The following is a 26,651-nucleotide window of genomic DNA, read 5'->3' on the forward strand; positions in this document are numbered from 1 at the left end:
ATATTATCTCTTGTTAAATGTTACACACTTGTGGCGGGTGCTTTTCTGTGCATAGAGCAGCCCTCGAATTACACAAACAGGTGTTTCAGGCTTTTCTTCAAACCGAGCAGATGGCGCTGTTCAGTTCCCCCAGCAGTCGCCCATACGCTGTCCCTGTAAGGCCATGTTCACATGCTGCGTTTTTTTTGCAGCTTTTTCTTAAAGCACTCACTTGTCGAGCTCATGCAAATATTGAATGAAGGAGATGAAAATAGAATCAAAATCTTGTCCTTTTATTAGTGCGTCATAAAAAGCTGATGAAATCCTAGTATTTGTAAGCTCTTTTTTTTTTTTTTTTTTTTTTTTAAAGGCACGTTTAAGATGCTTACAAAATTGGGTTTTAAGTTTTTACTGCGTTTTTGTCTGGGTACATTACTCTTGCGCATGCTGATAAAGTTTAGTGCTTTAAAAAAATCTGGTTTTGGCACCAAAAAACATTGCAAAACCTGATTTCTGATTTATTTATGTGCACTACGCATTGCTTTCGATGGATTACAAACGCTAGAAGTGGCATTCTGTATTTTGAAAAATCGCAGCTTTTTGACATTGGAAAAGAAAGTGTGCATGAGATTTCTGAAGTCTCAGACTTTGCTGGAACTGTGAAACACAACTGAACATTTGCATTAAAAAAAAAAGCAACAAAAACGTCACCTGAGAATATAGCCTAATAAGAGATGCTATCCTCCAGTAAGACGAGCGTATTCGTACATGTTACTCTTCTTGTTAAACCCAACATCCATAGCTTGTTCTGAGTGTCTGATGGGGAAAACGGCAGCCATTCTTCTATGGGCCGCAGTCTCCATTGAGTTTATTGGGAGTAACTAGAACAAGCCAGGTGATGGCTACAAGACTGTTAGGAACAGCACCCCCGGTGGTAGGACCTCCACAGTTCTAACATTTATGGCACCTTCAGAACTCTATGAAAGATCCAAACTTAAGTTTCTATAAACTTTCTCCACTTGGACCCATAGATTTGTCCTGACTTGATGATGCTTAAATAGCACATGGTTACCATGATGGCTCCATGGCTGGTACTGTTGCAGTGCTGGGGCCTTGGTTGATACCCAAGTACATCTGCAAGGAGTGTGTTCTCCCCGTGTTTGTGTGGTTGTCCTCCGGGTTCTCGGGTTTCCTTCCATACCCCAGAGACAGACTGATAGGGAGTCTAGACCACTGTCCGTATTGGGGGATCAGTGTCGTAAAGTGCTGCAGAATACGATGGTGCTGCAGAATACGATGGTGCTGTATAGGCAACAATATTAAGGTACTATGGGAATTTCAGCAGTAGCCCAAGCATACGTTGTCACTTCTAGAATGAGATATATAAGGGGCTTCTTACAACTTGGGTATATCCCCTGTATAATCGTCCCTTAAGGCTACTTTCACACTAGTGTTAACTGCAATCCGTCACAATGCGTCGCTTTACAGAAAAAACGCATCCTGCAAAAGTGCTTGCAGGATGCGTTTTTTCCCCATAGACTTGTATTGACGACGCATTGTGACGAATTGCCACACGTCGCATCCGTCGTGCGACGGTTGCGTCGTGCTTTGGCGGACCGTCGGGAGCAAAAAACGCTACATGTAACGTTTTTTCTGCTGACAGACCGCTTTTTCCGACAGCGCATGCGCGGCCGGAACTCCTCCCTCACCTCCCCGCACCTTACAATGGGGCAGCGGATGCGATGAAAATCTGCATCCGCTTAACCCGTTGTGCGGCGCTTACAACGCTAGCGTCGGTAACCTCGGCCCGATGCACTGCGACGGGCCGAGCCCAACGCTAGTGTGAAAGAAGCCCAAGTTGTCATTGATCACCATTTTTTTTTTTTTTTTTTTTTTTAAATAATTGCAGATCAATGAAAATTGCTGAATGTTTAGTTGGGCCAAAAATTGAAGCCCTCTTCTTGTGGTCTTGGGCTGCAATCACATCTGCTTACTTGAGATTGACGGCTTCATTTATCCCTGTGAGGCCGAGGTCAGGCCATGAGAATGCAGTGGAAAATGGGGCAAATGCAGCTCGGGAGTGAGAAATGTGCTGTTCAGCAGATCTTCTGGGGTTACCATTCGTGGTGTGTTGTATCATCTGTGTTTATAGGCCTGTAATAAAGTGATCTGCAGGAAAAACTTGGCACGATGGCCTTTAATACTTTCATGATGCTGATTCCTGGGCGTGAGTCTCCCTTTCTGGGGAATTGTAGATTCACATTTCATTTCCAGCTACCTGGGGTTTTAATCATGGACATGTGCACAAGGAAGACCGGGCTACCTGCTGTGCTACAATAAAGTAGATGAAGATGGATTTCTTAACTGTACCTAGATGGGATCACCCTGATTATATGCTTGCGTAAGAAAAGTAAGCAAACAGTGACTGACCTAGAACGCCGCCTACGCAGTGTGGCAAGGAAAAAATGTTTAAAGGGCAAAGAAAAGCGAGTATACATCACTGTTATAAAGAAGCCATTGTTACCTTTTTTTGCCTTTTGAATTTTCAATTTCTTTATCCTTTACTGGCCCCATATCCAATAACCATCATTAGTGTGATGGCCATCTCTCCCGATTCCTCCATACACAGGAGTGCCATGTGTTCTGAGTGCCATTACCATTCCTTGGTCAGCGGCATATCCAGCCGAAAACATACCGTAAGTCAGCAGTCTGAGATCGAACCTGCTTGATCCCTCCGTCACACATAATTTATCCGTAGGGGAAGGAGTCGGGAGACCCTCATACACATTACGGTGGGCCAAAGCTGCCAACATTTGGTATAGGTTGTGTATTGGTGCCTTTAGACCCAACCACCCCGCCAACAATCGACTTTGCGTGCCTGATGTGGAGCTCTTGGGACCTTGGGAAAGGTGAACTCATATGGTACAGTTGACTTTACCCAAAATTATAATCGTCGCGAAATCACAGCAAGATGTTGATGTCGCCCCATAAAGTTGGAAGCTAGCTCACACGTGTCGAGACTGGACTTGTGCAACCAGAAGCGTTTTCAAAGATTGGAAGAAAATTTCGTAAATAGAGGAAATTTCATATCAAATTAACCTTCCCCCACACTTTAGTGCTGGTCCCCAGAGCAGCAGCAGATTCATCGCTTCTTATACTGTTCCTCCATTTTGCTAAATCCCCTTTATGGTGCTCAAGTGGGTTTTGTTTAAAGGGATTCTGTCATTTTTCTGGCCCATCTGTGAGGGCTCGAGGTAGGGGCAGATACCCCAATTCCAGCATTGGGTCACTGCTTAGAATTTTTTGCTTTCGACTTCCTAAAACATTGGTTTTATCTGCTGCAGTTCTGCCAGTCTTAACGGTAAGGACCTGCTATATAGTCCTAGATATGAATGAGCTGCAGCTGTACCCATCCTTGCCAGTGATTGACCGCTTGCTGCCTATGCAGTGGGGCAGAAAGGAGTTAAACAGAGCTCATAAAGGAGAAGACAAACTGCTGCAACGCAAAGCAATGCCTTTTATCCAAAACGATGGGTTTTCTGAATGTCGGGCTCTGTATAACCCTGCCCATATCACTGGCAGCTTCCTGTGTACTGTGCATAAGCAGAAAGCTGCCAATCAGTGTTGTGGGTAGGATTATACAGGGGTCATGGCAGCAGGTTTGTCATCTTGTGAAATTTGTAGCAAGCCACCTAAGGGTACCGTCACACAGTGGCATTTTGATCGCTACGACGGCACGATTTGTGACGTTCCAGCGATATATCCGTGACGTTCCAGCGATCTCGCTGTGTCTGACACGCTCCTGCGATCAGGGACCCCGCTGAGAATCGTACGTCGTAGCAGATCGTTTGAAACTTTCTTTCGTCGTCTAGTGTCCCGCTGTGGCGGCATGATCGCATGGTGTAACAAAGGTGTGCACGATATTGTATACGATGTGCGCATAGTAACCAACGGCTTCCACATCGCACATACGTCATGAAATTATCGCTCCAGCGTCGTACATTGCAAAGTGTGACAGCAGTCTACGACGCTGGAGCGATATTGTTACGATGCTGGAGCGTCACGGATCGTGCCGTCGTAGCGATCAAAATGCCACTGTGTGACGGTACCCTAAGGTGGCTTGCTACAATTAAGTGACACATCGCTGGAATCTGAGACTGACAACGTAATGTAGAATCAAATTAAATGTCAAAAACTTGGTGACTGATTCCCTTTTAAAGTGCAGGGCAGAGAAACGTATTACCTTATCTCACAACTCTGGGCTTTGTCAGTAAACGCAGCCATATTAGCAATATTGTCTTGCAATTTTTTTTTTTGTTGTTTTTGATTTGTTCTGTTTTTTATTTTGTTGGGCTTTTTTTCCCCTGAATTTGAAGACTTGTGTTCAGAGCCACAATTTGCAAACCACCAGTCTAGACATCATGTAGAAATAATGTAGCATATCTAAAGAACGGGAACATATTCTGACTCTACTGGTCACAAAATACGTTTCCACGTACACTGAATTTGAGGAAATGTGTGTAAAATTGCTTAGTTTGCACTTGCAAACCGGATTCACTCTGCAATCCAACCGTGGAATGGGGAAGTTTTTGCTTTTTCAAACTTTTTACAAACTTTCTACACATTCTTTAGTAAAGCAAATATAAGGCTACTTTCTCACATCAGGTTTTTTGCATCAGGCACAATCCAGCAAATGTTGGAAAAAACTGATCCGGTGCAGATTGTGGAAAAACTGATGCAACGGACCTTTTTTTTTTTTCGACTAGCATATCCAGATATAGGATAAAAAAAAAAAATTGGCGCATGCTCAGTTTAAAAAACAAAAAAAAAAAACGGAATCCGGTGCCAGAATCTGTCATTTTCCGGATCCAACACCTTCCAGCTCCCATAGGCTTCCATTCTAGCAAACAGTCGGAAGCACTGGATCCGGTTCTTCCAGCTTTTTCGCTGGAGACAAAAAACGTTGCTATGGACGTTTTTTCCCAGAAGCCGGAAACGGCAGACTTGCCGGATCCGGCGAAAACCGGACGAAACGCAAGGTCATACGGAACTAATACAAGTCTATGGGGAAAAACGGATCCAGCGGCAACATTCGCCACATCCAGTTTTTTGAAAATTAGCCGGATTGAGCCTGACGGCGAAAACCTGATGTGTGAAAGTAGCCTAAATCGTATCTGGTTTAATTCACTGCTGTCATAGGGCAGTCTAAGTTTATCCAATCTGCTTCTCCAGCGTAAAGGCAAGGCTTTTGGTACAATGCCAGGTTTAAAGGTAACCTGTCAGCTTGAGAAATGCTATTTACCAGCAGATTTGGACTTAATCTGGTAAGTTTTTCTTTTTGGCCTTATGTAGGCAGCTGCAGGGAGAAATGTGAGTTTTATTCTCCTTGTAGCCTCTTCCAGTCACTGCAGCCGGGTGGTTAGTCACTACTCGCTATACTGTGAGCATGGCTGTAAATTGGTCACCGGTGCTGTCTGCACCGCCCCAATGATTTTAAGCAAGTGGCAACAGAGAAAATAAAACTTTTTTTTTTTTTTTTCTCCCTGTAGCTGCGCTTCCAGTGAGCCATGTGCACACGCAATAGTTTTGGGTGATGGTTTCTTCTGGAATACTGTGCTTCATGTAGATCTCCGTGTATAGACGTCATTTGAACTGATAAGTACTTGTATGATCCAGGATTCTATGGCAGCAGGCAGCATTTTAAGTGCCCCCCTTTTTTTGTTAGGCTTTTTTTTTTTTTATGAATTTTCAGGTTTGTTGTGTCTTTAGAATTCTTGTTGATTATTTGGGAAAATCTTGCTTTTGCTATTAATAGGCTGTTACTCTGAAATGACGAGTGTATTGGTGACAGGAAGCAGAAGTTTGGGTTGGTAGTCGACTTTTAAACAAAGGAAGACTTCTCCCTTGTTTCTGTGTATTTAATTTTTTCCAGAAACTGTAAATGTCACTTGTTTTTCATATGGGTTTGGTCACTCGGTGCCATGTGTTCCCTGCAGCATTAGATAAGCATACATTTCCTTTTTAATATACCACCAAAAAGAAATGTTGAAAACTTGTTGTCACAGGCTTGAAAATAGACAAGAAGCACAGCGAGTTCTACGACTGAAGAAAATATTCAGGTTTGGTGTTCATAAACGTGCCAGGTCTTCTCCAGCTTTTTGTCTCCACATTGTGCACTTCTTAAAGAAGCAGTCCCATCAATTTTTATCTTCTTAAATGGGTTGTCAGGTCTAAATCAATAAGTCTGCAGTCATTCCGTGTGACTGCAGACTTATGAATACCCAGCACACGCACTGTGAGAATTTGCTGGTCTCGGCCCTTAATTTTGCTTGTTGGGGTTATGGTTTGATGCAGATTTCCCAGCTTTAAAAAACCCAACCTCCTCTAACCTTGTGCCAAAAACAGTAGCCATGGGTTCTTGTAAGCAGCTACTAGCACTGATAATGGAGGATTCCCACAAACCAAGGGAAGCCTATAAGATCGCAATGCGTTTTCAAGTTGCCCTTTCCTCAATTTGAAATGTAATTCAGAAATGGCAGTTACCAGGAATAGTGGAGGTCAAGATAAGGTCTGGAAGACCAAGCAAAATTTCAGTCAAGGCTGCTCACAGGATTACTAGAGAAGCAAATTAGAATCCCTGCTTGCTAAATCTTAAAGTCTTTTGTAGTCAGTCTCTGGAGTTGTGGTACATTGTTCTACTGTTCAGACACCTGTGCAAATATGGCCTTCATGGAAGAGTCATCAGAAGAAATCCTCTCCTGTGTCCTAAAAATGAGCTTCAGAAGTATGCAAAAAAACATCTTAACAGCCTGATATATTTTGGAAACCAGTTCTGTCGACTGATAAGGTTAAAATAGAATTCTTTGGCCACAATGATCAAAGTTGTGTGAAGAAAAAGGGCACAGAATTTCATGAAAACATCTCACCAACCATTAAGCATTGGGGTTGATCAATCATGCTTTCGGGTTGTGTTGCAGCAAATGGCACAGGGAACACTTCGCGAGTAGAGGCAAGAATGGATTCAATGAAATATCCACAAATTCTTGATGCAAACATAACACCATATGTAAAAAAAAAACGGAGGTTGAAGAAAAGAGTATGGCTTTTACATATGAATAATGATCCTAAACGCATATCAAAATCCACAATAGACTACCAGAAAAAGTGCAAGCTGAAGGTTTTACAATGGCCCTCAGTCCCCTGATCTGAACATCATTGAAGATATCTAGCCTTTTCCCATGAGTTACCAGGCATTTGGCCAGTGGTGGTTTTTGTGCTCAAAAAAAGCTGCGGACAAGTTGCCCTTCGAGGGTTTGTCCACTGGTGTAAGCAATGTTTACTTGTAGTACTTATCCTGTGCTTCTCCATGGTAAGGCCTATGTTCACACGTAGCGTTTTTGCTGAGATTAGCCTGCTCTCTTGGGAGTAAAGCTGCTTACAAAATACAGGCTTTGCTACGATTGTCTCTTGCGCATGCTGATAATTTAGTGCTTTCTTGCGCATGCTGATAATTTAGTGCTTTCTCCCCCCCCCCCCCCAAAAAAAAAAGCAATCAAAAAATCATAATGCAACTTCCTAAGCTTTTTACAGAAAAACCTGACACCTGTGCTTTTGCACTAAGGCTAAGTTCACATTAGCGTTTGAGTCGGCAGCATGGTGCTGCAGACTTCTTTCCTTAAAGCTCCGCATACTTCCGCATATGTCCTGCGTACCTTTCTTTAACATTGTGTACGCAGGTACATGAGATGTATTAGGATGTGTCCGCGTGCGTGGTTTTGACATGCCCGCCATGTTGCGTTCGGCGGCACGTCAAAGTGACACTCGCGGGCGCATCCGCATACAACGCCTGTCCCTGCATGCACAATGTTAAAGATAGGTACGCAGGACATATGCAGAAGTAGGCGGAGTTTTAACCCCTTCCCGACCTGTGACACAGCGTATGCGTCATGAAAGTCGGTGCCAATCCGACCTGTGGCGCATATGCTGTGTCACAGAATGATCGCGTCCCTGCAGATCCGGTGAAAGGGTTAACTCCCATTTCACCCGATCTGCAGGGACAGGGGGAGTGGTAGTTTAGCCCAGGGGGGGTGGCTTCACCCCCCGTGGCTACGATCGCTCTGATTGGCTGTTGAAAGTGAAACTGCCAATCAGAGCGATTTGTAATATTTCACCTATAACTGGTGAAATATTACAATCCAGCCGATGCTGCAATATCATCGGCCATGGCTGGAAACATTGATGTGCCCCCACCCTACCCCTCCGATCGCCCCCCCCCCCCAGCCCTCCGATCTGTCCTTTACGCTGCTCCGCTCCCCTCCGTCCTCCTGTCCGCTCCCCCCGTGCTCTTGTCCGCTCACCCCCGTGCTCCAATCACCCCCCCGTGCTCCAACCACCCCCCCTGCACTCCGATCCACCCCCTGCAGTCCGATCCACCCCCCGATGCTCCAATGCACCCCCCCGTGCTCCGATTTACCCCCCCATGCTCCGATCCACCCCCCCCATGCTCCTCCCCCACCCCATCATACTTACCGAGCCGTCCGTGGTCTTCTTTCCTGGGCGCCGCCATCTTCCAAAATGGCGGGCGCATGCGCAGTGCGCCCGCCGAATCTGCCGGCAGATTCGTTTCAAGTGCATTTTGATCACTGCGATAGGTTTTATCACAGTGATCAAAATTAAAAAAATACTGAATGACCCCCCCCCCCCCCCCCCCCCCTTGTCACCCCCATAGCTAGGGACAATAATAAAATAAAGATTTTTTTTTTCTTCCACTAAGATTAGGGGTAGGGTTAGGGGTAGGGTTAGGGGTAGGGTTAGGGGTAGGGTTAGGGCTAGGGGTAGGGGTAGGGTTAGGGTTTCGATATGTGCACACGTATTCTGGTCCTCTGCGGATTTTTCCGCTGCGGATTTGATAAATCCGCAGTGCTAAGCCACTGCGGATTTATGGCAGATTTACCGCAGTTTTTCTGCGCATTTCACTGCGGTTTTACAACTGCGATTTTCTATTGTAGCAGTTGTAAAACTGCTGCGGAATCCGCAGAAAGAAGCGACATGCTGCGGAATGTAAACCGCTGCGTTTCCGTGCAGTTTTTCTGCAGCATGTGTACAGCGATTTTTGTTTTCCATAGGTTTACATTGAACTGTAAACTCATGGGAAGCTGCTGCGGATCCGCAGCGTTTTCCGCAGCGTGTGCACATACCTTTAGAATTAGGCTATGTGCACACGGTGCGGATTTGGCTGCGGATTCGCAGCAGTGTTCCATCAGGTTTACAGTTCCATGTAAACATATGGAAAGCCAAATCCGCTGTGCCCATGGTGCGGAAAATACCACGCGGAAACGCTGCGTTGTATTTTCCACAGCATGTCAATTCTTTGTGCGGATTCCGCGGCGTTTTACACCTGTTCCTCAATAGGAATCCGCAGGTGAAATCCGCACAAAAAAACACAGTAAATCCGCAGGTAAAACGCAGTGCCTTTTACCCGCGGATTTTTCAAAAATGATGCTGAAAAATCTCACAAATCCGCAATGTGGGCACATAGCCTTAGGGTTGGAATTAGGGTTGTGGTTAGGGTTAGGGGTGTGTTGGGGTTAGGGTTGTGGTTAGGGGTGTGTTGGGGTTAGGGCTGTGATTAGGGTTATGGCTACAGTTGGGATAAGGGTTAGGGGTGTGATTAGGGTTATGGCTACAGTTGGGATTAGGGTTAGGGGTGTGTTGGGGTTAGTGTTGGAGTTAGAATTGAGGGGTTTCCACTGTTTAGGCACATCAGGGGTCTCCAAACGCAACATGGCGCCACCATTGATTCCAGCCAATCTTGTATTCAAAAAGTCAAATGGTGTTCCCTCACTTCCGAGCCCCGACGTGTGCCCAAACAGTGGTTTACCCCCAGATATGGGGTACCAGCATACTCAGGACAAACTGCGCAACAATTACTGGGGTCCAATTTCTCCTGTTACCCTTGTGAAAATAAAAAAATGCTTGCTAAAACATCATTTTTGAGGAAAGAAAAATTATTTTTTATTTTCACGGCTCTGCGTTGTAAACATCTGTGAAGCACTTGGGGGTTCAAAGTGCTCACCACATATCTAGATAAGTTCTTTGGGGGGTCTAGTTTCTAAAATGGGTCACTTGTGGGGGGTTTCTACTGTTTAGGCACACCAGGGGCTCTGCAAACGCAACGTGACACCCGCAGACCATTCCATCAAAGTCTGCATTTCAAAACGTCATTACTTCACTTCCGAGCCCCGGCATGTGCCCAAACAGTGGTTTACCCCCACATATGGGGTATCACCGTACTCGGGAGAAACTGGACAACAAATATTGGGGTCCAATTTCGCCTGTAACCCTTGGGAAAATAATAAATTCTGGGCTAAAAGATCATTTTTGAGAAAATAATTTTTTATTTTATTTTCATGGCTCTGCGTTATAAACTTCTGTGAAGCACTTGGGGGTTCAAAGTCCTCACCACACATCTAGATTAGTTACTTTGGGGGTCTAGTTTCCAAAATGGGGTCATTTGTGGGGGATCTCCAATGTTTAGGCACACAAGGGCTCTCCAAACGTGACATGATGTCCGCTAATGATTGGAGCTAATTTTCCATTTAAAAAGCCAAATGGCGTGCCTTCCCTTCCGAGCCCTGCCGTGCGCCCAAACAGTGGTTTACCCCCACATATGGGGTATCAGCATACTCAGGACAAACTGGACAATAACATTTGGGGTCCAATTTCTCCTAATACCCTTGGCAAAATAGGAAATTCCAGGCTAAAAAATCATTTTTGAGGAAAGAAAAGTTATTTTTTATTTTCTTGGCTCTGCGTTATAAACTTCTGTGAAGCAGCTGGGGGTTTAAAGTGCTCAATATGCATCTAGATAAGTTCCTTGGGGGGTCTAGTGTCCAAAATGGGGTCACTTGTGGGGGAGCTCCAATGTTTAGGCACACAGGGGCTCTCCAAACGCGACATGGTGTCCGCTAACGATGGAGATAATTTTTCATTCAAAAAGTCAAATGGCGCTCCTTCCCTTCCGAGCCTTACCATGTGCCCAAACAGTGGTTTACCCCCACATGTGAGGTATCAGTGTACTCAGGAGAAATTGCCCAACAAATGTTAGGATCCATTTTATCCTGTTACCCATGTGAAAATGAAAAAAATGAGGCTAAAATTTTTTTGTGAAAAAAAAGTACTTTTTCATTTTTACGGATCAATTTGTGAAGCACCTGGGGGTTCAAAGTGCTCACTATGCATCTAGATAAGTTCCTTGGGGCGTCTAGTTTCCAAAATGGGGTCACTTATGGGGTAGCTCCAATGTTTAGGCACACGGGGGCTCTCCAAACGTGACATGGTGTCCGCTAAAGGGTGGAGCCAATTTTTCATTCAAAAAGTCAAATGGCGCTCCTTCCCTTCCAAGCCCTGCCGTGCGCCCAAACAGTGGTTTACCCCCACATATGAGGTATCAGCGTACTCAGGACAAATTGGCCAACAACTTTCGTGGTTCAGTTTCTCCTTTTACCATTGTGAAATCAAAGAAATTGTTGCTAAAAGATAATTTTTGTGACTAAAAAGTTAAATGTTCATTTTTTCCTTCCATGTTGCTTCTGCTGCTGTGAAGCACCTGAAGGGTTAATAAACTTCTTGAATGTGCTTTTGTGCACCTTGAGGGGTGCAGTTTTTAGAATGGTGTCACTTTTGGGTATTTTCAGCCATATAGACCCCGTAAACTGACTTCAAATGTGAGGTGGTCCCTAAAAAAATGGTTTTGTAAATTTCGTTGTAAAAATGAGAAATCGCTGGTCAAATTTTAACCCTTATAACTTCCTAGCAAAAAAAAATTTTGTTTCCAAAATTGTGGTGATGTAAAGTAAACATGTGGGAAATGTTATTTATTAACTATTTTGTGTCACATATCTCTCTGGTTTAACAGAATAAAAATTCAAAATGTGAAAATTGCGAAATTTTCAAAATTTTCGCCAAATTTCCGTTTTTATCACAAATAAACCCATAATTTATTGACCTAAATTTACCACTAACATGAAGCCCAATATGTCACGAAAAAACAATCTCAGAGCCGCTAGGATCCATTGAAGCGTTCCTGAGTTATTACCTCATAAAGGGACACTGGTCAGAATTGCAAAAACGGCAAGGTCTTTAAGGTCAAAATAGGCTGGGTCATGAAGGGGTTAAGGAAAGAAGTCTGCAGCACCACGCTGCCGACTCAAACGCTAATGTGAACCCGGCCTCACTGCTTTCTATGGGTGAAAAAAAAAAATGCTGATAGTGACCAGCTGCACTTCTCAAAACTCAGGGAAAGTGTGTGCATAATATTTCTGAAATCTCCTAGCTTTTGTTTCTACTGTAAAAGGCGTCTTAAACTGTGCATAAAAATGCAAAAAAGTGTTCCCCCATTAGCCTTTTCATCCTACTGTTCTGGCACCCTGATTCCAGCCATGCATCGCTGGGCTGCTATCTGTGGTTTTGATTAAATCCATTTTATCTGCTGCTGATCTGTTTGACCCCACCGCTGATTGGCTGCTTTCTGCCTATGCAGTGTACCCAGAATGCTACCAATTCATATTGAGGACGGGTTATATAGAGCTCATGACTATGAAGCATGGCAGCAGATTTACTAGTCTTCTAGTGGTGAACTGATTTTTATACAGCGGCACAATGACCTCTCGATGAAATGGTTCTCGTGTCTACAATGAGGGGCAAAAAGCTGGGGACAGGTTTCCTTTTAATAAGAGGCCTGCTCGGGGTCGTGAGAGCTCCACTTTGTATTGTGGGACTTTTCCTTTTTCCTTGCACATGTCCCCAATCAAGATGCAAAACTAGTCTATTGATATTTTATTTTATTTTTTTTTGCTGGGGTCGTAGCAGTTCTTACTATTTTTAAAACCTTATCATTTGGGAACTTTCCATCTGCCAGATTTTTGTTCTGCCTGGAGTATTTATAGAAAGTCCGCTCTGATCTGCTGCACGAGGCTTTCCATTTCCAGGTGAACACTGCGACCTTGTGGCTGTGATGTGGAAACCGGCTTTCTCTTTTATTTTGCTTCAGTGCACATAGCATCAGGTTTTTCTGCATTTTAGTTGGGCCGCCTTCACAGTGTTTGCTAGGTGTTTTTTTTTTTTGGGGGGGCGGGGTTGACCTTTAAATCCCAGTACAAATTGCTTGCTGCCTACAAGTGCTTATTTTGGTAGCTATTTTAAATCTTTTGTTCTGTTTATTTTTTTTTTTTTTGTGGAAGCATATATTTAAAGGTGGTGAGTTTCTATTGTCTGTGGGCCTCCCATCAGTCTAAGGTACCTTCACACAACGATATCTATAACGATATCGTTGCTTTTTGTGACGTAGCAACGATATCGTTAAGGAAATCGTTCTGTGTGACAGCGACCAACGATCAGGCCCCTGCTGGGAGATCGCTGGTCGCTGAACAAAGTCCAGAACTTTATTTTGTCGCTGGATCTCCCGTGGACATCACTGGATCGGCGTGTGTGACACCGATCCAGCAATGTCTTCACTGGTAACCAGGGTAAACATTGGGTAACTAAGCGCAGGGCCGCGCTTAGTAACCCGATGTTTACCCTGGTTACCAGCGTAAAAGTGAAAAAAAAACACACACTACATACTTACCTACTGCTGTCTGTCCTCCAGCGCTGTGCTCTGCACTCCTCCTGTACTGGCTGTGAGCGTCGGTCAGCCGGAAAGCACAGCGGTGACATCACCGCTCTGCTTTCCGGCCGCTGTGCTCACAGCCAGTACAGGAGGAGTGCAGAGAAGCAGAGCGCCGGGGACAGACAGCAGTAGGTAAGTATGTACTGTTTTTTTTTTTTTTTTTTTTTTTACTTTTACGCTGGTAACCAGGGTAAACATCGGGTTACTAAGCACAGCCCTGCGCTTAGTAACCCGATGTTTACCCTGGTTACCCGGGGACTTCGGGATCGTTGGTCGCTGGAGAGCGGTCTGTGTGACAGCTCTCCAGCGACCAAACAGCGACGCTGCAGCGATCCGGATCGTTGTCGGTATCGCTGCAGCGTCGCTTAATGTGAAGGGGCCTTAAGGCTTTTTCTTAATTATAGGCTTGACCCCTTTAAACTTAGTCCTTGGCTCAAGATGGCTATATTTGACGGAGTATCTTCCTACCTACATTGCTGGTGGTGGGAATTGGACAATTTCTGTGCTATGCCTCAGTTCCAGGGCAGCATGGTGGCTCAGTGGTTAGCAGTGTATTTTTGCTGTGCTGGGTTCATATCCCACCAAGGACAACATCTGCAAGGAGTTTGTTCTCCCAGTGTTTGTTGTGTAGGGGGAACCCACGCAAAGACACTGATTGGGGCTCACAATCTAGATTCCCTATGGGGACAGTGATGATTAGTCTGTCTGTGGAATTAATTGCTCTATATACATGAGCATAAGTTATGGAGAGTGACTCCATGAGGAAAAAACTTACCCCTTTAGATCCCAGTCTCAGCCTCTCACCCACCCAAATCAGATCTCATATTTTGCACTGATTAGGGGCAATACCCCAAAACACTCTGCTAAATGAGATTCTGATTTGGCTTTTAGCCCTAGTACTATGACAAGGCTCATTAAAGGGCTGATATTGACTTGTAGGATTGCTACTTCCAATAGGTGGCGCTAGAGTTCAAGTCCTCTACGTCTCTGAAGAGACAAGAGATTGTGTCTATGCTCAGTGCTCGCTGGTCGGTGCAGTGTGCGGATGTGAAATCTGATACTGTGCCGATCAGCCAGCACTGAGCTTCAGACTCGCCATCACTAAATCGCTGCTACTAATCTAACAAGGCCGCATCCTGACACTGCTGCGCTGTCAAACGGTAGCCTAAATTGATGGTACCAGCCTGGTGTGTGCAGACGATCTGCACAGGCTGAAAGCGGGAGGCTGTTCTAACCAGGAGGACCAAGCAGAGCAGGTAATCTGCTTCCACACCTCGCTGGGCTAAAGAAGGTAATGCTGCCTGCGTGCACTGAGATGCAGGCACTGTACATTACAATAAAATTAAACTTTATTTAAAATGGAAACAAGCAGACCCAAGAGATTCGGGGCAGCACACTTTTTTTGACTTGAGGTGCAAGCCCGAATCAAAGTGCTTAGCGACGTGCCGGACTGCGCTGCTACCCCAACCCTGGCGCAGAGTTCCCCTGCGCAGACTGACGTACGCGGAAATGAAATCTGAAGTTTTGTGGGACAAGATCCTAATCCTGAGTGTATTATATTGTGATAATGCTTTGCTGTGTGTATAGGTGAGCTGGTTAAATTTGTGCCTTATTGCTGTCACGCGGCTTCATATTTGCCTTGTTCCTGAGTAAACCTGCTTTATCAGAGTGTGCAGCACACATTTTCCATTTGCGTGCTGTGTAATGTTCTCATGATTTCACTTTGCAGCTACAAGTGTTATGGATTTTGTTTTACTGTTTACTCAGCTTCTGAAATGTCACATTTTAGGCTGTTCACATTGCATTTTTTGCTGTTTTTTTTTTTTTTTTGTTTTACCCACAGGCAGAACCTACCCTCTTGGTAGTAAAATAAGCTTCTTACAAAAAGCTGTTTATTGCTGGTGCGTGTTTTTTTTTTTTTTTTTTTTTTTTTTTTCCTTCCCCGAAAAGGTGTGAGATTTCTGAAATCTTAGACTTTGCTGGTACTATAAAACGCAGCTTAAAATTTGCATTAAAAAGCTGCAAAGAACGCAATGTGTGAACATAGCCTTACTGTTCGCCTCTTTTTTTTTTTTTTTTTTTCATGTAGATAGCTATTCAGAGCCAAATTAAGATATCGAGCGTACAATGACTTAAATGCCACACAGGACAGCTGCTAAGCCTTTACTGCCCACAATGGATGTTTACCGCCTGCCAAGCTATTGTAAGGCCTCTGTGTGCAGTACAGGAAGCCGGTGTGTGATTCATAGTTTAAGTAACTGCTTTTTACAGTCGGACTGCTTTGTTTAAAACGTGTCACAAGGTACTTCCTCTGTTCTCTGGAAAGTATTGCTGGGTTCTGTTGTCGTTTTTTTTTTTTTTTTCCCCCTTAAGATTGATATATTTTATTCAGACGTTATTGCGCTCACTTGTGGACTGCTCAGTTTTGAGGCTTTATCACAAGAGACATTCTTGGTGCAGAGTCCGTCACATTTATCTTTGACAGTTGCATTGTCAGCCATCATAAAATAATCTGATGCTCCAGAATGTGTTTCCGTATTCGCACATAAACATCACTTCTATCTGTTCTGTTCTTTGCAGTTGCAGAGCGCAGAGGAGGAACCTCACCAACTTACACCCTTATGTCATTTGGCGTTAGAAAAAATAGGCAAAGGTAAGTCACTCGTGTTTTTACTTAAGTCGCACTTAAACATTGGTTTTCCTTGCTAGTTTAATATAGGATGCTATTAAAGAATGTAGAGGCTATAACATGTTATTTGAGGTGTCTGCCCTGTTGATACCTGGTCTGAATTGGTTCCCTTAATTCAGACTAAATTTCCCACATGTAACTGGAGTGGGCAAGCTCTAATATTAGGACTCTGAGCAGAATGAGTACATATCTAAGGACAAGTGATGGCTTACCTTGCATATTGGGCTTAAGTTGCATCACACAGGATACATTGCCTCCACTGCCTGCTGCTTTTGACGGATTTCTTCCTGTCCGCTGTCAAAAGCAGGAGGCAGGGAGACTGCAACATAACTGTTAGGTAATGTAGAAATTACGGTCTCTACAGCTGCATGGGGACAAACAGAATCAAGAAAAATGGGCCTCAATTGGGAGGGGAGGTGCCTAACGATTCCTTAGAGGGTTTTGTTAGGTGATGATTCTATCCTGTAGTTCACAGCAAGTTGGAAAGCGACTTCCTGAAACATACGAGAACATGTGATCTCCAGTCTAACTACTTATCCATAACATGATACTGCTGTCAATGGTGAAAGGTTCTTTAACTGAGTATGTGTTGTAAATAGGGAGCAGTGGGCATCGCCACTTCCAGATGCCTGTGGTGACAGCTTATCTAATTTATGAAATGCAACATTCCCGATCTTTATTCCCCATTATCTGCCGCAGTAAATATCATTCTAATGTCAGTGCATACAAAATGATTATGGACCTCTGTGGTCTGATTTCTTTGCCTGTGTGGATTGGATGGGTTGTTTCTGACCTCTGCTGAGGATTTCTTCATGTCCGTTTCACCTTTTAGAAAAATATTTACTTAAAAAATTGGTGACGTGCTCAATACTTATTTCACCCACTGTTTGTATATGTAATGGTTAAGATGTAATTAGTAGTGATGAGCGAGTGTACTCATTGCTCGGGTTTTCCGAGCACGCTCGGGTGGTCTCAGAGTATTTGTTAGTTGTCGGATATTTAGTTTTCATCACTGCAGCTGAATGATTTACAGCTAGTAGCCAGGCTGAGTACATGTGGGGGTTGCCTGGTTCCTAAGGAATCCCCACATGTGTTCAAGCTGGCTAATAGCTGTAAATCATTCAGCTGAGGCGATGAAAACTAAATCTCCAAGCAGTCATAAATACTCGTAGACCACCCGAGCAACGAGTATACTCGCTCATCACTAGTAATTAGCCAAGTCATACTTATGCGTGGCTTATAAAGCATTTGAGATGTATGTTGAACGGTTATGTAAAGGTAAATCTGATGGTCTACGACACGTGAATTGTCATGAAAGATCCGCATCATCAACCAGAAGTTACACGAGGATGGAGTTTACTTTACAATATGAAGACTCCGTCCTTCAATATGATTAAACCTCATTTATCATTTCAGAGAATCTGCTGAGGACTGCTAGCCAGCACTCTGATAGCAGCGGATTTGCTGAAGACACATCTGGTGACTGTCTACTGACAAATTCTCTTCCGGTAAGAAGTGGTCAAAAATGTTTTTGTTTTTTTTCCTCCTTGAAGACTTCTACTGTAATACGCACAATTGTTCTAAAGCTTGTGTCAAATTATTCAATTACACATACCTACATTTGAGAGAGGAGAGGTAAAAGGCGTATGTTTATCAAAAGCTCACCTATCTTAATTTTTTTTTATATTTTTTTTTTTTTTTGCAAATTTGACCTTTTAATACAAATTGAGAGGTTGGTGGTGGGCAAGTTTAGAAGTTTTGCAATTTTCATACTTCCCAGTGGAGCTAATCTCTACTCCTGCTTTGTTCTTTTAGGAAAGCAATATGTACAGCAATAGAATGACTTTCAAACTTTTTGTTTTTGTATTGAAACCTTGAAGGCACGGGTGGGGAATTTTTTTTTTTTTTTTTCTTTTGGATTTTTATACCGTCCGTCGGGGGCCGTACAAATCGCACACTAACTCCATCCACAAAGTGCATTCTGGCACTGGTGTCAGGATGTTTTTCATTGTATTGTGAACACTGCGCATGCTCAGATCAAAAGGAAATTAATAGTCTGGCAGTCGGCAGAATACAGCTGCCAGCCCAGGGGCCGGATAAAAGGTCAAGGGCCGTAAACGGCTTGTGGGCCTGAGTTTCCCCGCCCCTGTTCTAAGGTGTGTGTTTGTGGATAGGTCATTGTCAATTGAGTGGAGCATTGATATCGCCTATTGTGATTAGTAGACCCTTTATCAGCTGTATGAAGAGGGGGTCACCTGGCAGTCTGTAATCCTGCCTCTGCACTTAAAGAAACTGCTGAAAACTTCCTGAAAGGACAAGTATGGGTCTGAAATGGGCCGCAGTAAGCAGTGATGGGTCGTTTTCAGGTTACTTTTTTTTTTATGTGCAAAGTTTCTGCCTGGGATGGCCTGTATCCTGGCCTCAACAGGAGCATTAAAAATGAAATGGCAAGCATACCAAAAGGTTATAATACTTGTGCACTCATATCAAGTCTCCATTATTTTTTTTTATTTATTTTTTTATGTAAAGGATTTGCTGCTCCTTTCTTCTGTTCAAATCAGTTGCACGTCTACTTATTTTTAGAGTCAAAATCTTACCAAGATATTGTATCTGTACTGGCATTTTTTCCCTCTTATTAATCATGTTTGCATGTTTTCAGATCTACCACTTTCGTTTGGGCCCAGTTCTCCTTGTAATGTTTGGCCTGTATTCCTTACTGTTACTTTCCCTTTACTCTCCTCTTTCTGCTTTTGTTTTTAGGTTCAGGATTCCTTGCAGGCCATGGGAAGCAGCGCAGACAGCTATGACAGTGAAACTACTGTAACCTCCATAGGAGAGGACCTAAGGACTCCACTAGCACTTGATCAGTCTGGATCCATTGACCTGGATGAAGAGTTCCTGACACCTATTGACTTGGGAAGAAAACCTTTCTTTTCTGAAAAAGATTTGGATACGTTTATTATCAAGGTTGAAGTGGCAAACGGTCAAAATGAGGAGCTGAAGTCTAGTGAAGACCTTAACTCTGCTGCCGAGGACACTCGTGACCTAAGTGAAGAAGACTCCGACTTACAAACGGAATGTACGGCTGATAGCGAGTTGGACGTAAACAGCGAATATGAATCCATTTCTTACACCACTCATCACATATCGGAAGGATTGGACAGTTTTCCGGAATATGATAGGTTTCCTGGTTTGGGTAGTTCTGATTCTCGGTCTCTGGATCGTGTTAATGTGGCATTACAACGGGCACAGAAGAAAACGTTTGGTTCAGAAGTGGCAGACTCCAGAACTGGACGCAGCATGATCACTTCAAAAGACCTGTTACACCGGAGGCTTAAGTTTTCCAACTCTGGGTACCCGCTACGAAGGACTCAATCCCTGCCCTCCCCACTGCTAAGTCCTGTAAGAGTGGTTTCCAAAGTAAACATCGTTCTAAATTCCGGGAAGGCAACAGTGTGTAGCCCCCCATCATTTTCTTACAAGTATACACCAGAGGAAGACGAACTGTCGGAACAAACCGAGGAACCTAACACTACAAGTAAATCTAGAGTCCTCACATCTCCTGGTTCAGATGCAAGAGATGCCCAAAAAAGTGGCATGGGACAGATCGCGGAGGATCAGACCCGTAGGCCGCAGTCATGTAATGCTCATGCACCATCCCACAGGTCACAGTCCTCCTGTTCACTTCATTCCCTACAGTCTGAATGGCACGATCGGCCGCTGTGTGAACATGCTAGAGCCTGGAGCACCCACAGTGTCCCAAACTTTTCTGGTGCGTCGTGTGGCTCACTCATGTCCCCGTTTTCCTTCCCGGTTAATCAGAGATTTGGCTACGGGTCTCTTCACCGATCTTGTTCTGGGTGCTCTTTACCGTTAAGTTCTCCACCTTCCACTACTGAAATGCAACTTCGCAGAGTTCTACATGATATAAGAAGCTCCCTGCAAAATCTTTCTCAGGTAAGGGGATGTGGTGCCCCTTCATGGGTCACTGTAACGCAGCAGGTCTTGCGTCAATACTAGGGAGGCTGGTTTTAGACTCTTGTGCAGCCTTGGTCCAGTGCTTGTATGTCTGGTGACACAAGAATAGTTTCCAGCTTGTTTCCTGCAGGATCAGAGAAAAATAAACTGGAAGCCTCTATTTTTGTCTTCCTTGCAGAGGATATTTTAGTGACTGTCGCATTAAATAAGCAATGATTCTACTTGTAGACACTGATAATGGAGACCACACAAGAAACTAAGTTACACAAATTCCCCTTCCTTTCGGATCTACATAAAAAATAATAAAATAAATATATTTGTTTACTGTAGTCCATGAAAATGGACAAAATATATTAAAGCTTCTGACGCTGGATATTCCAATGTGTGTATATATTGGATATCCTGGTCCTAAAGCCTTGAGATGCAGAAATGTATACAGACAAGCTTACTTGTATTTGTATCACCGGTGTTGGTGCACTTAGGTTGAATGTGTGTCCTGGAGAAGCTCCCATCATACTGTATATGAATGTTTCCATAGACCCCACATTCACCCATCGGAGGCGAAGTGTTCCTTTTGGTCCCTCGCTGGTATGAATTGGCATAGCCTATTAAACTGTGAACGAAAGCGCTGCACGTTCCCCTCAAATAGTGTACCCGTACGTCTCTTTATAAAGGATGCAGGGGCAACCATTTTAGGGCTGCAAGTCTCTGGCCTTCATCGGCCTTGCAGCTCCATGAGTCTATTTGGCTGACAGTATGTGCAAGTGATGTGTGCAATCTGCCTAAATGTTTCATCTTACTTAATATTCACCACTTATCTAATAGTTTACTATGTATTTTATTTCCAATTTTTCAGCACCCTGTGATGCGTGGACATGACTTGACTGCTGGCAGCTATGGCCAGAAATCCTCTATTCTCTCTCTGTATGAAGTGAGTTCTTTGTTTCTTTATTTTGATGCATTTTTATATCAAGTTTTTCTGAAACGTGTGTAATTGGACGTTGTCCTTCAGAATACATTCCAGGAGCTGCAGATCATGAGAAGAAGCTTAAATTTATTCCGGAGCCAGATGATGGACTTGGAACTAAACATGTTACGACAGCAGACGATGGTTTATCAGCATCTAACTGAAGAAGAGAGGTGATTTTTATTTTGTAAGGTTGTATGTGATCACCAATATATATCAAGGCTTGCTGTTCATTCTATTGCTGGGATTCTCAAACGAAGTCTCATCGGGAGAAGAAGCTGTGGTCACTGCCACAGCGCCTGCCTCCTCCCTGAAACAAAGCAACATCACACTCGTTTCATGGGCAGAGCTAGTCCCTGTGATGTGCACAGTGACAGCTCTCTGTTGGCTTAGCAGGAATAGTGGTGTCCGAATACCTTGCGTGGAGACACCAGCGTCATCCCACAAGTGACGTTTCTAGTCTCTTCACACCGGATATTCTGACAACTCACACTGCTGAGGGCTCGTTACTGTTGATCTGAGCTGTGAACAGAAAGCGTACTGTCATTGTGCACACTGCACGGGGACTTGCTCACTCACTGACTCTTTGTTTCAGGGAAGAGGCTAGGGCTGCGACAGTGACCTCAACCTCTTCCCCCAGGTGACTCTTCATTTAAAGGGAATCTGTCACCCCATTTTTGGCCTATAAGCGAAGGCCACTGCCATCAGGGGCTTAACAGCATTCTGTAATTTTGTAGATAAGCCCCCAATGTAACCTGAAAGATAAGAAACGCAAGTTATATTATACTCACCCAGGGGCGGTCCCGGTGCGGTCCGATGGGCGTTGCAGTCCGGGTCCAGCACCTCCCATCTTCATGCGATGACATCCTCTTCTTTGCTTCCTGTTGTGGCTCCGGCGCAGGCATACTTTATCTGCCCTGTTGAGGGAAAATCAAAGTACTGCAGTGCGCAGGCGCCGGGCCTCTCTGACCTTTCCCGACGCCTGCACACTGCAGTACTTTGCTCTGCCCTCAACAGGAAAGATAAAGTACACCTGCACAGGAGCCGCGACGGGAAGCAAAGAAGAAGACGTCATCGCATGAAGATGGGAGGCGCTGGACCTGGACCGCAACGCCCATCGGACCGCCCCTGGTTGAGTATAACTTGTTTTTCTCATCTTTCAGGTTACATCGGGGGCTTATCTACAGCATTACAGAATACTGTAGATAAGCCCCTGATGGCGGTGGCCTTGGCTTATAGGCCAAAAATGGGGTGATGCATTCCCTTTTAAGTATTCCAGCATAAGCTGTAATCCTCAAACGAACGTCCTCAAAAGTGTAAAAATTAGTGATGAGCGAGTATATTCATTGCTCGGGTTTTCCCGAGCATGCTCGGGTGATCTGAGTATGTTATTGCTCGGAGATTATCATCGCCTCAGCTGAATGATTTACGGCTGCTGGACAGGCTGAATACATGTGGGAATTCCCTATCAAACAGGCATTCCTCACATGTATTCAGCCTGTCTGGCAACCGTAAATCATGCAGATGAGGCGATGAAAACTAAATCTCCGAACCCTAACAAATACTCAGCGATCACCCGAGCAACGAGCATACTTGCTCATCACTAGTAAAAATTAAAAAACATTTTTTAGAAAAGCCTGTGGTGTAGATTAAGAATTTTTAATGAAAGTATATTACAAAATAGTTTGATTATGGCATTAAATAGGGATTGAAAATTACTTTGCTTTCAGACCACCCCTCTAAGCTTCCAAAACTACAGTATAGTCCTAAACGCTTGTTTTATTCGTATACAAATTTCTTGCTAATGCCTGCAAGGGCCTGACTGACTTATGTATTAGATAAATGAGAGCAAGAGTAAACTTGCCAAGTCTGCCTTCTGCTGTAGGTATGAAGCTGATCAGTTGCAAAGTCTGAGGAGCTCTGTCCGAGTAGAGCTTCAGGAGTTGGAACTACAGTTGGATGAACGGCTCCTCACGCTTGAAGAGCAGCTCCGAAGTTTTCACGTTTCTTCTCCTTTCCAACGACAAGCAGCAATGGTTTGTTTTCTTTCATGATTTGAATACATTATTATAGAAATAACCAGATCATTAAAAATTCTAATTCACCTATTTGTTGAGATTCTTCTAGGAAATTAAATTTGCCGAGAAATTTATTATTTTCAAATTTAATGCACCTTATGCTTTGGGGTTTATCCAGACTGCGGAGCATAATACACATATGGGGGGATAAAAAAAAAAAAAAAGATCCTTACTCCTCAGGCCCCTCTGCTCCTGTCACCCGTCCAGTCCTCCTTGCACCTTCTAATCCCTGCCAATCATTTTGAGATCCGACGTGCACCATGACATTGAATTTGCATGCATAGAACCTTATGGTTTTGAAATATGTTGGCCAGGGACCACCATTTTGGCAATTTTTTTTTTCAATATTTGAGTAGAATTTTTAATTCAACTCGTATCTAATTGTTTGATAAATATATAGAATATAATATGAAATATAATATATAATTTTTTGTGTGGATTAAATTAGTCACATATGCAAATGAAGTTTAATTAATGCTTTCTCTTTTTAGGGAATGTATGGCGGAAGAGGAAGCACAGACAGTTTGGTATTTTCCACTCCGCTGAATGTCATAGAACCAGTAATAACTTCTTTTTTTCCCCCCCCCCCCCCTTTTTATTATTTGCTTACCTACATAGAGATTCTGCCACCTCCAAAATGTATCTTAAGCTTGCTATATATAGTGATATATGGGGCTTGAACCCTATAAAAATCATACTGTGTACCTGTTAAGGGTACAGTGCTGGGAAAAATAACTCTTCATTTGAATGCAGATTATGGGTCTGTGGACCCTTGGTGTTGGACCATTGCATTTTGGGCGCGCCTAATTTCCAGAGCAAGAGCTGCCTCAGCTCTGCCTGCATGAGTCTGCACACTGACATTGCATTAGCCTGGCCCACAATGATGCTGTGTTTCCGTGTTGTCTTCCCTGGCTCCTCGCTGTGGACGCCATGTAAGTGTGGTGCTCGGCGACCCCGGAAAGGAGCCAGGGAGGAAAATGCTCCCTCCCACTGTGTGCTCCCGCAGTGACACTGCCTAAGTTTGGCCATGTGCATGCACAGTCGGAGTTTGGGAGTTGTGCTCTCTGGGAAGCGAGTGTTGTCAATCAAAAGTGCAAAATGAAGGTGTGTAACGGTGCATCGAGCTTTAGCTTCGTGAAGAATGCACCAAAACCCCCTCTGTTGCATTCACATTATTTTTTCAGCACTAAATGTTGTTGGCAGTCTGATTTCTATAGGGGCTTAGTCACCCAGGTCGCTGCGTAGAACGTCTGTCAGCCCCAAAATGCATTTGAGATTTTAACCGTCGCGTAGATTTACGGCCTATTCACAGGTTCTCCTAAAAAAAAAACATGTCAGGTGCTAGTCTTATCGCTTGCTCAACGGTATCTGGACTCCCTTCTAAAAAAGATGGAAAGAGCCAGGCATGCATAACTCCTAGAGTTGAGAAAGACTTGCTGCACTTTGGTGCAGGGGCCACATCTGCTGTCCTTGTTGCTCAACTCTTCACAACCAGGGCTGAGGAGTCTGAGTCGTGGAGTCGGTGACATGGAAATTGAGGAGTCTGAGTTGGGAGGTTTGGCTTACTGACTCCACAGCCCTGTTCACAACCACCAGTCCAATTTTTGGATGGCCCGTTAAAGGGCCTCATTCTCCAGATAGGTGTGGGTTCCTCCACTGGGGCTCTCCTCCATTAGACTTGATTGCAAATCCTGCTTTCTTTCTAGTGTTGGCAGTCACTAAGTCCAGTGTGCCTTTCTATGATCTTTTAGACTCCATGCAGATATTTCTGTTTCTATGTATTACACATTAATTTGTGTTCATTTTTTGTTTCTAGGTGAATGAGCTGATTAGAGAGCAGAGCCATCTAAAATCAGAGCTAGGTTTAGAAGATTCAAGACTGGAGCATGGAGTTGATCGTTGCGAGTCGGTGTTATCCCCAGCACCCTCTGATTCTTCCTCGGTTTGCTCCAGTTCACTTAACAAATACAGGAAAGGTCCACTAAAGTCTTCTGACTCTCTTGATAAATCCAAAATCCAAACGTCACCAGGAAAAGCTGTATATCGTGCTACTGTAGCTTTGACTCCAAGTCCTCCGACCAGAACTGGAGCCAGTGAGAACTTGACAGAGGAGTCGCCAGAGGAACATGGGAGCCTAAATCTGGAGTCCACAGAAAAGCGAGAATCGGATTTTTACCAACCTGTTGCTGAAGCTGGTCCACGTTGGAGTCCTGAAGAAAATCAAGAATTGCAACAAGTAATTCGAGAGGTAAATTACGGTGTCTGACACGCACTCAGTGGTTGCTTAAATATTAGTTTCAGTGTAAAATAAATTGGTTATTTTCTGATTACACATACTACCAGTCTCACTTCCTGTTCTGTAGATGACTTTTGAATGGTCTCATCACGCCTCTGTGCAGTAAATAACATGATCCACCAATCGCAATGTTACAGCTGACCATGCTCACCCTCTCTTCTCAGTGACCTTTGCCCAGAGTATTGCATGCTCAGATAATGCTTCCATAAGTAAATAGGGTCTGAGTCAAACAGCTGTTAAACTCAGACAGGGAGAGGATCACAAAGCAGTGCTCGGACTAGCTGTCTGCTCTCCTGACTCGATGATGACAGCATGTATTTATGAGCAGCTGTTATGTACGAAAGAGCAGGTGGCCAGTCCGAGCATTGCATTGCGATCTTCGTACGGGTTATACAGTTGTGGCCAAAAGTATTGACACCCCTGCAATTCTGTCAGATAATACCCAGTTTCTTCCTGAAAATGATTGCAAACACATTCTTTGGTATTATTATCTTCATTTAATTTGTCTTAAATGAAAAACACAGAATTGTCCTAAAGCCAAATTGGATAGAATTCCACACCAAACATAAAAAAGGGGGTGAACAAAAGTATTGGCACTGTTTGAAAAATCATGTGATGCTTCTCTAATTTGTGTAATTAACAGCACCTTTAACTTACCTGTGGCACCTAACAGGTGTTGGCAATAACTAAATCACACTTGCAGCCAGTTGACATGGATTCAAGTTGACTCAACCTCTGTCCTGTGTCCTTGTGTGTACCACATTGGTCTTCTTTCTTTTCTCCATGCTCAAAGAACTGTCTGAGGACTTGAGAAACCAAATTGTGAGGAAGCATGAGCAATCTCAAGGCTACAAGTCCATCTCCAAAGACCTGAATATTCCTGTGTCTACCGTGCGCAGTGTCATCAAGAAGTTTAAAGCCCATGGCACTGTGGCTAACCTCCCTAGATGTAGACGGAAAAGAAAAATTGACGAGATTTCAACGCAAGATTGTGC

The 26,651-nt window shown here is 43.9% G+C and overlaps 1 protein-coding gene across 2 annotated transcripts in view; it reads left to right on the forward strand.

Moving 5' to 3' along the window:
* The window catches only part of ITPRID2 (ITPR interacting domain containing 2), a 74,210-nt gene that overhangs the window by 39,970 nt on the left and 7,589 nt on the right, over positions 1–26,651 (forward strand). The window contains exons 10-17 of one of the 2 annotated variants that reach the window (XM_069733234.1): positions 16,229–16,301; positions 17,754–17,845; positions 19,098–20,294; positions 21,172–21,246; positions 21,328–21,455; positions 23,168–23,318; positions 23,852–23,920; positions 25,177–25,608. In XM_069733234.1, the coding sequence (XP_069589335.1) occupies positions 16,229–16,301; positions 17,754–17,845; positions 19,098–20,294; positions 21,172–21,246; positions 21,328–21,455; positions 23,168–23,318; positions 23,852–23,920; positions 25,177–25,608 (2,217 nt within the window). The remainder of the gene's footprint in view (positions 1–16,228; positions 16,302–17,753; positions 17,846–19,097; positions 20,295–21,171; positions 21,247–21,327; positions 21,456–23,167; positions 23,319–23,851; positions 23,921–25,176; positions 25,609–26,651) is intronic. The other variant, XM_069733235.1, reaches the window with a different exon arrangement.

This window comes from Ranitomeya imitator, chromosome 7, assembly GCF_032444005.1.
Source record: "Ranitomeya imitator isolate aRanImi1 chromosome 7, aRanImi1.pri, whole genome shotgun sequence".
NCBI classification, from domain to species: Eukaryota; Metazoa; Chordata; class Amphibia; order Anura; family Dendrobatidae; genus Ranitomeya; species Ranitomeya imitator.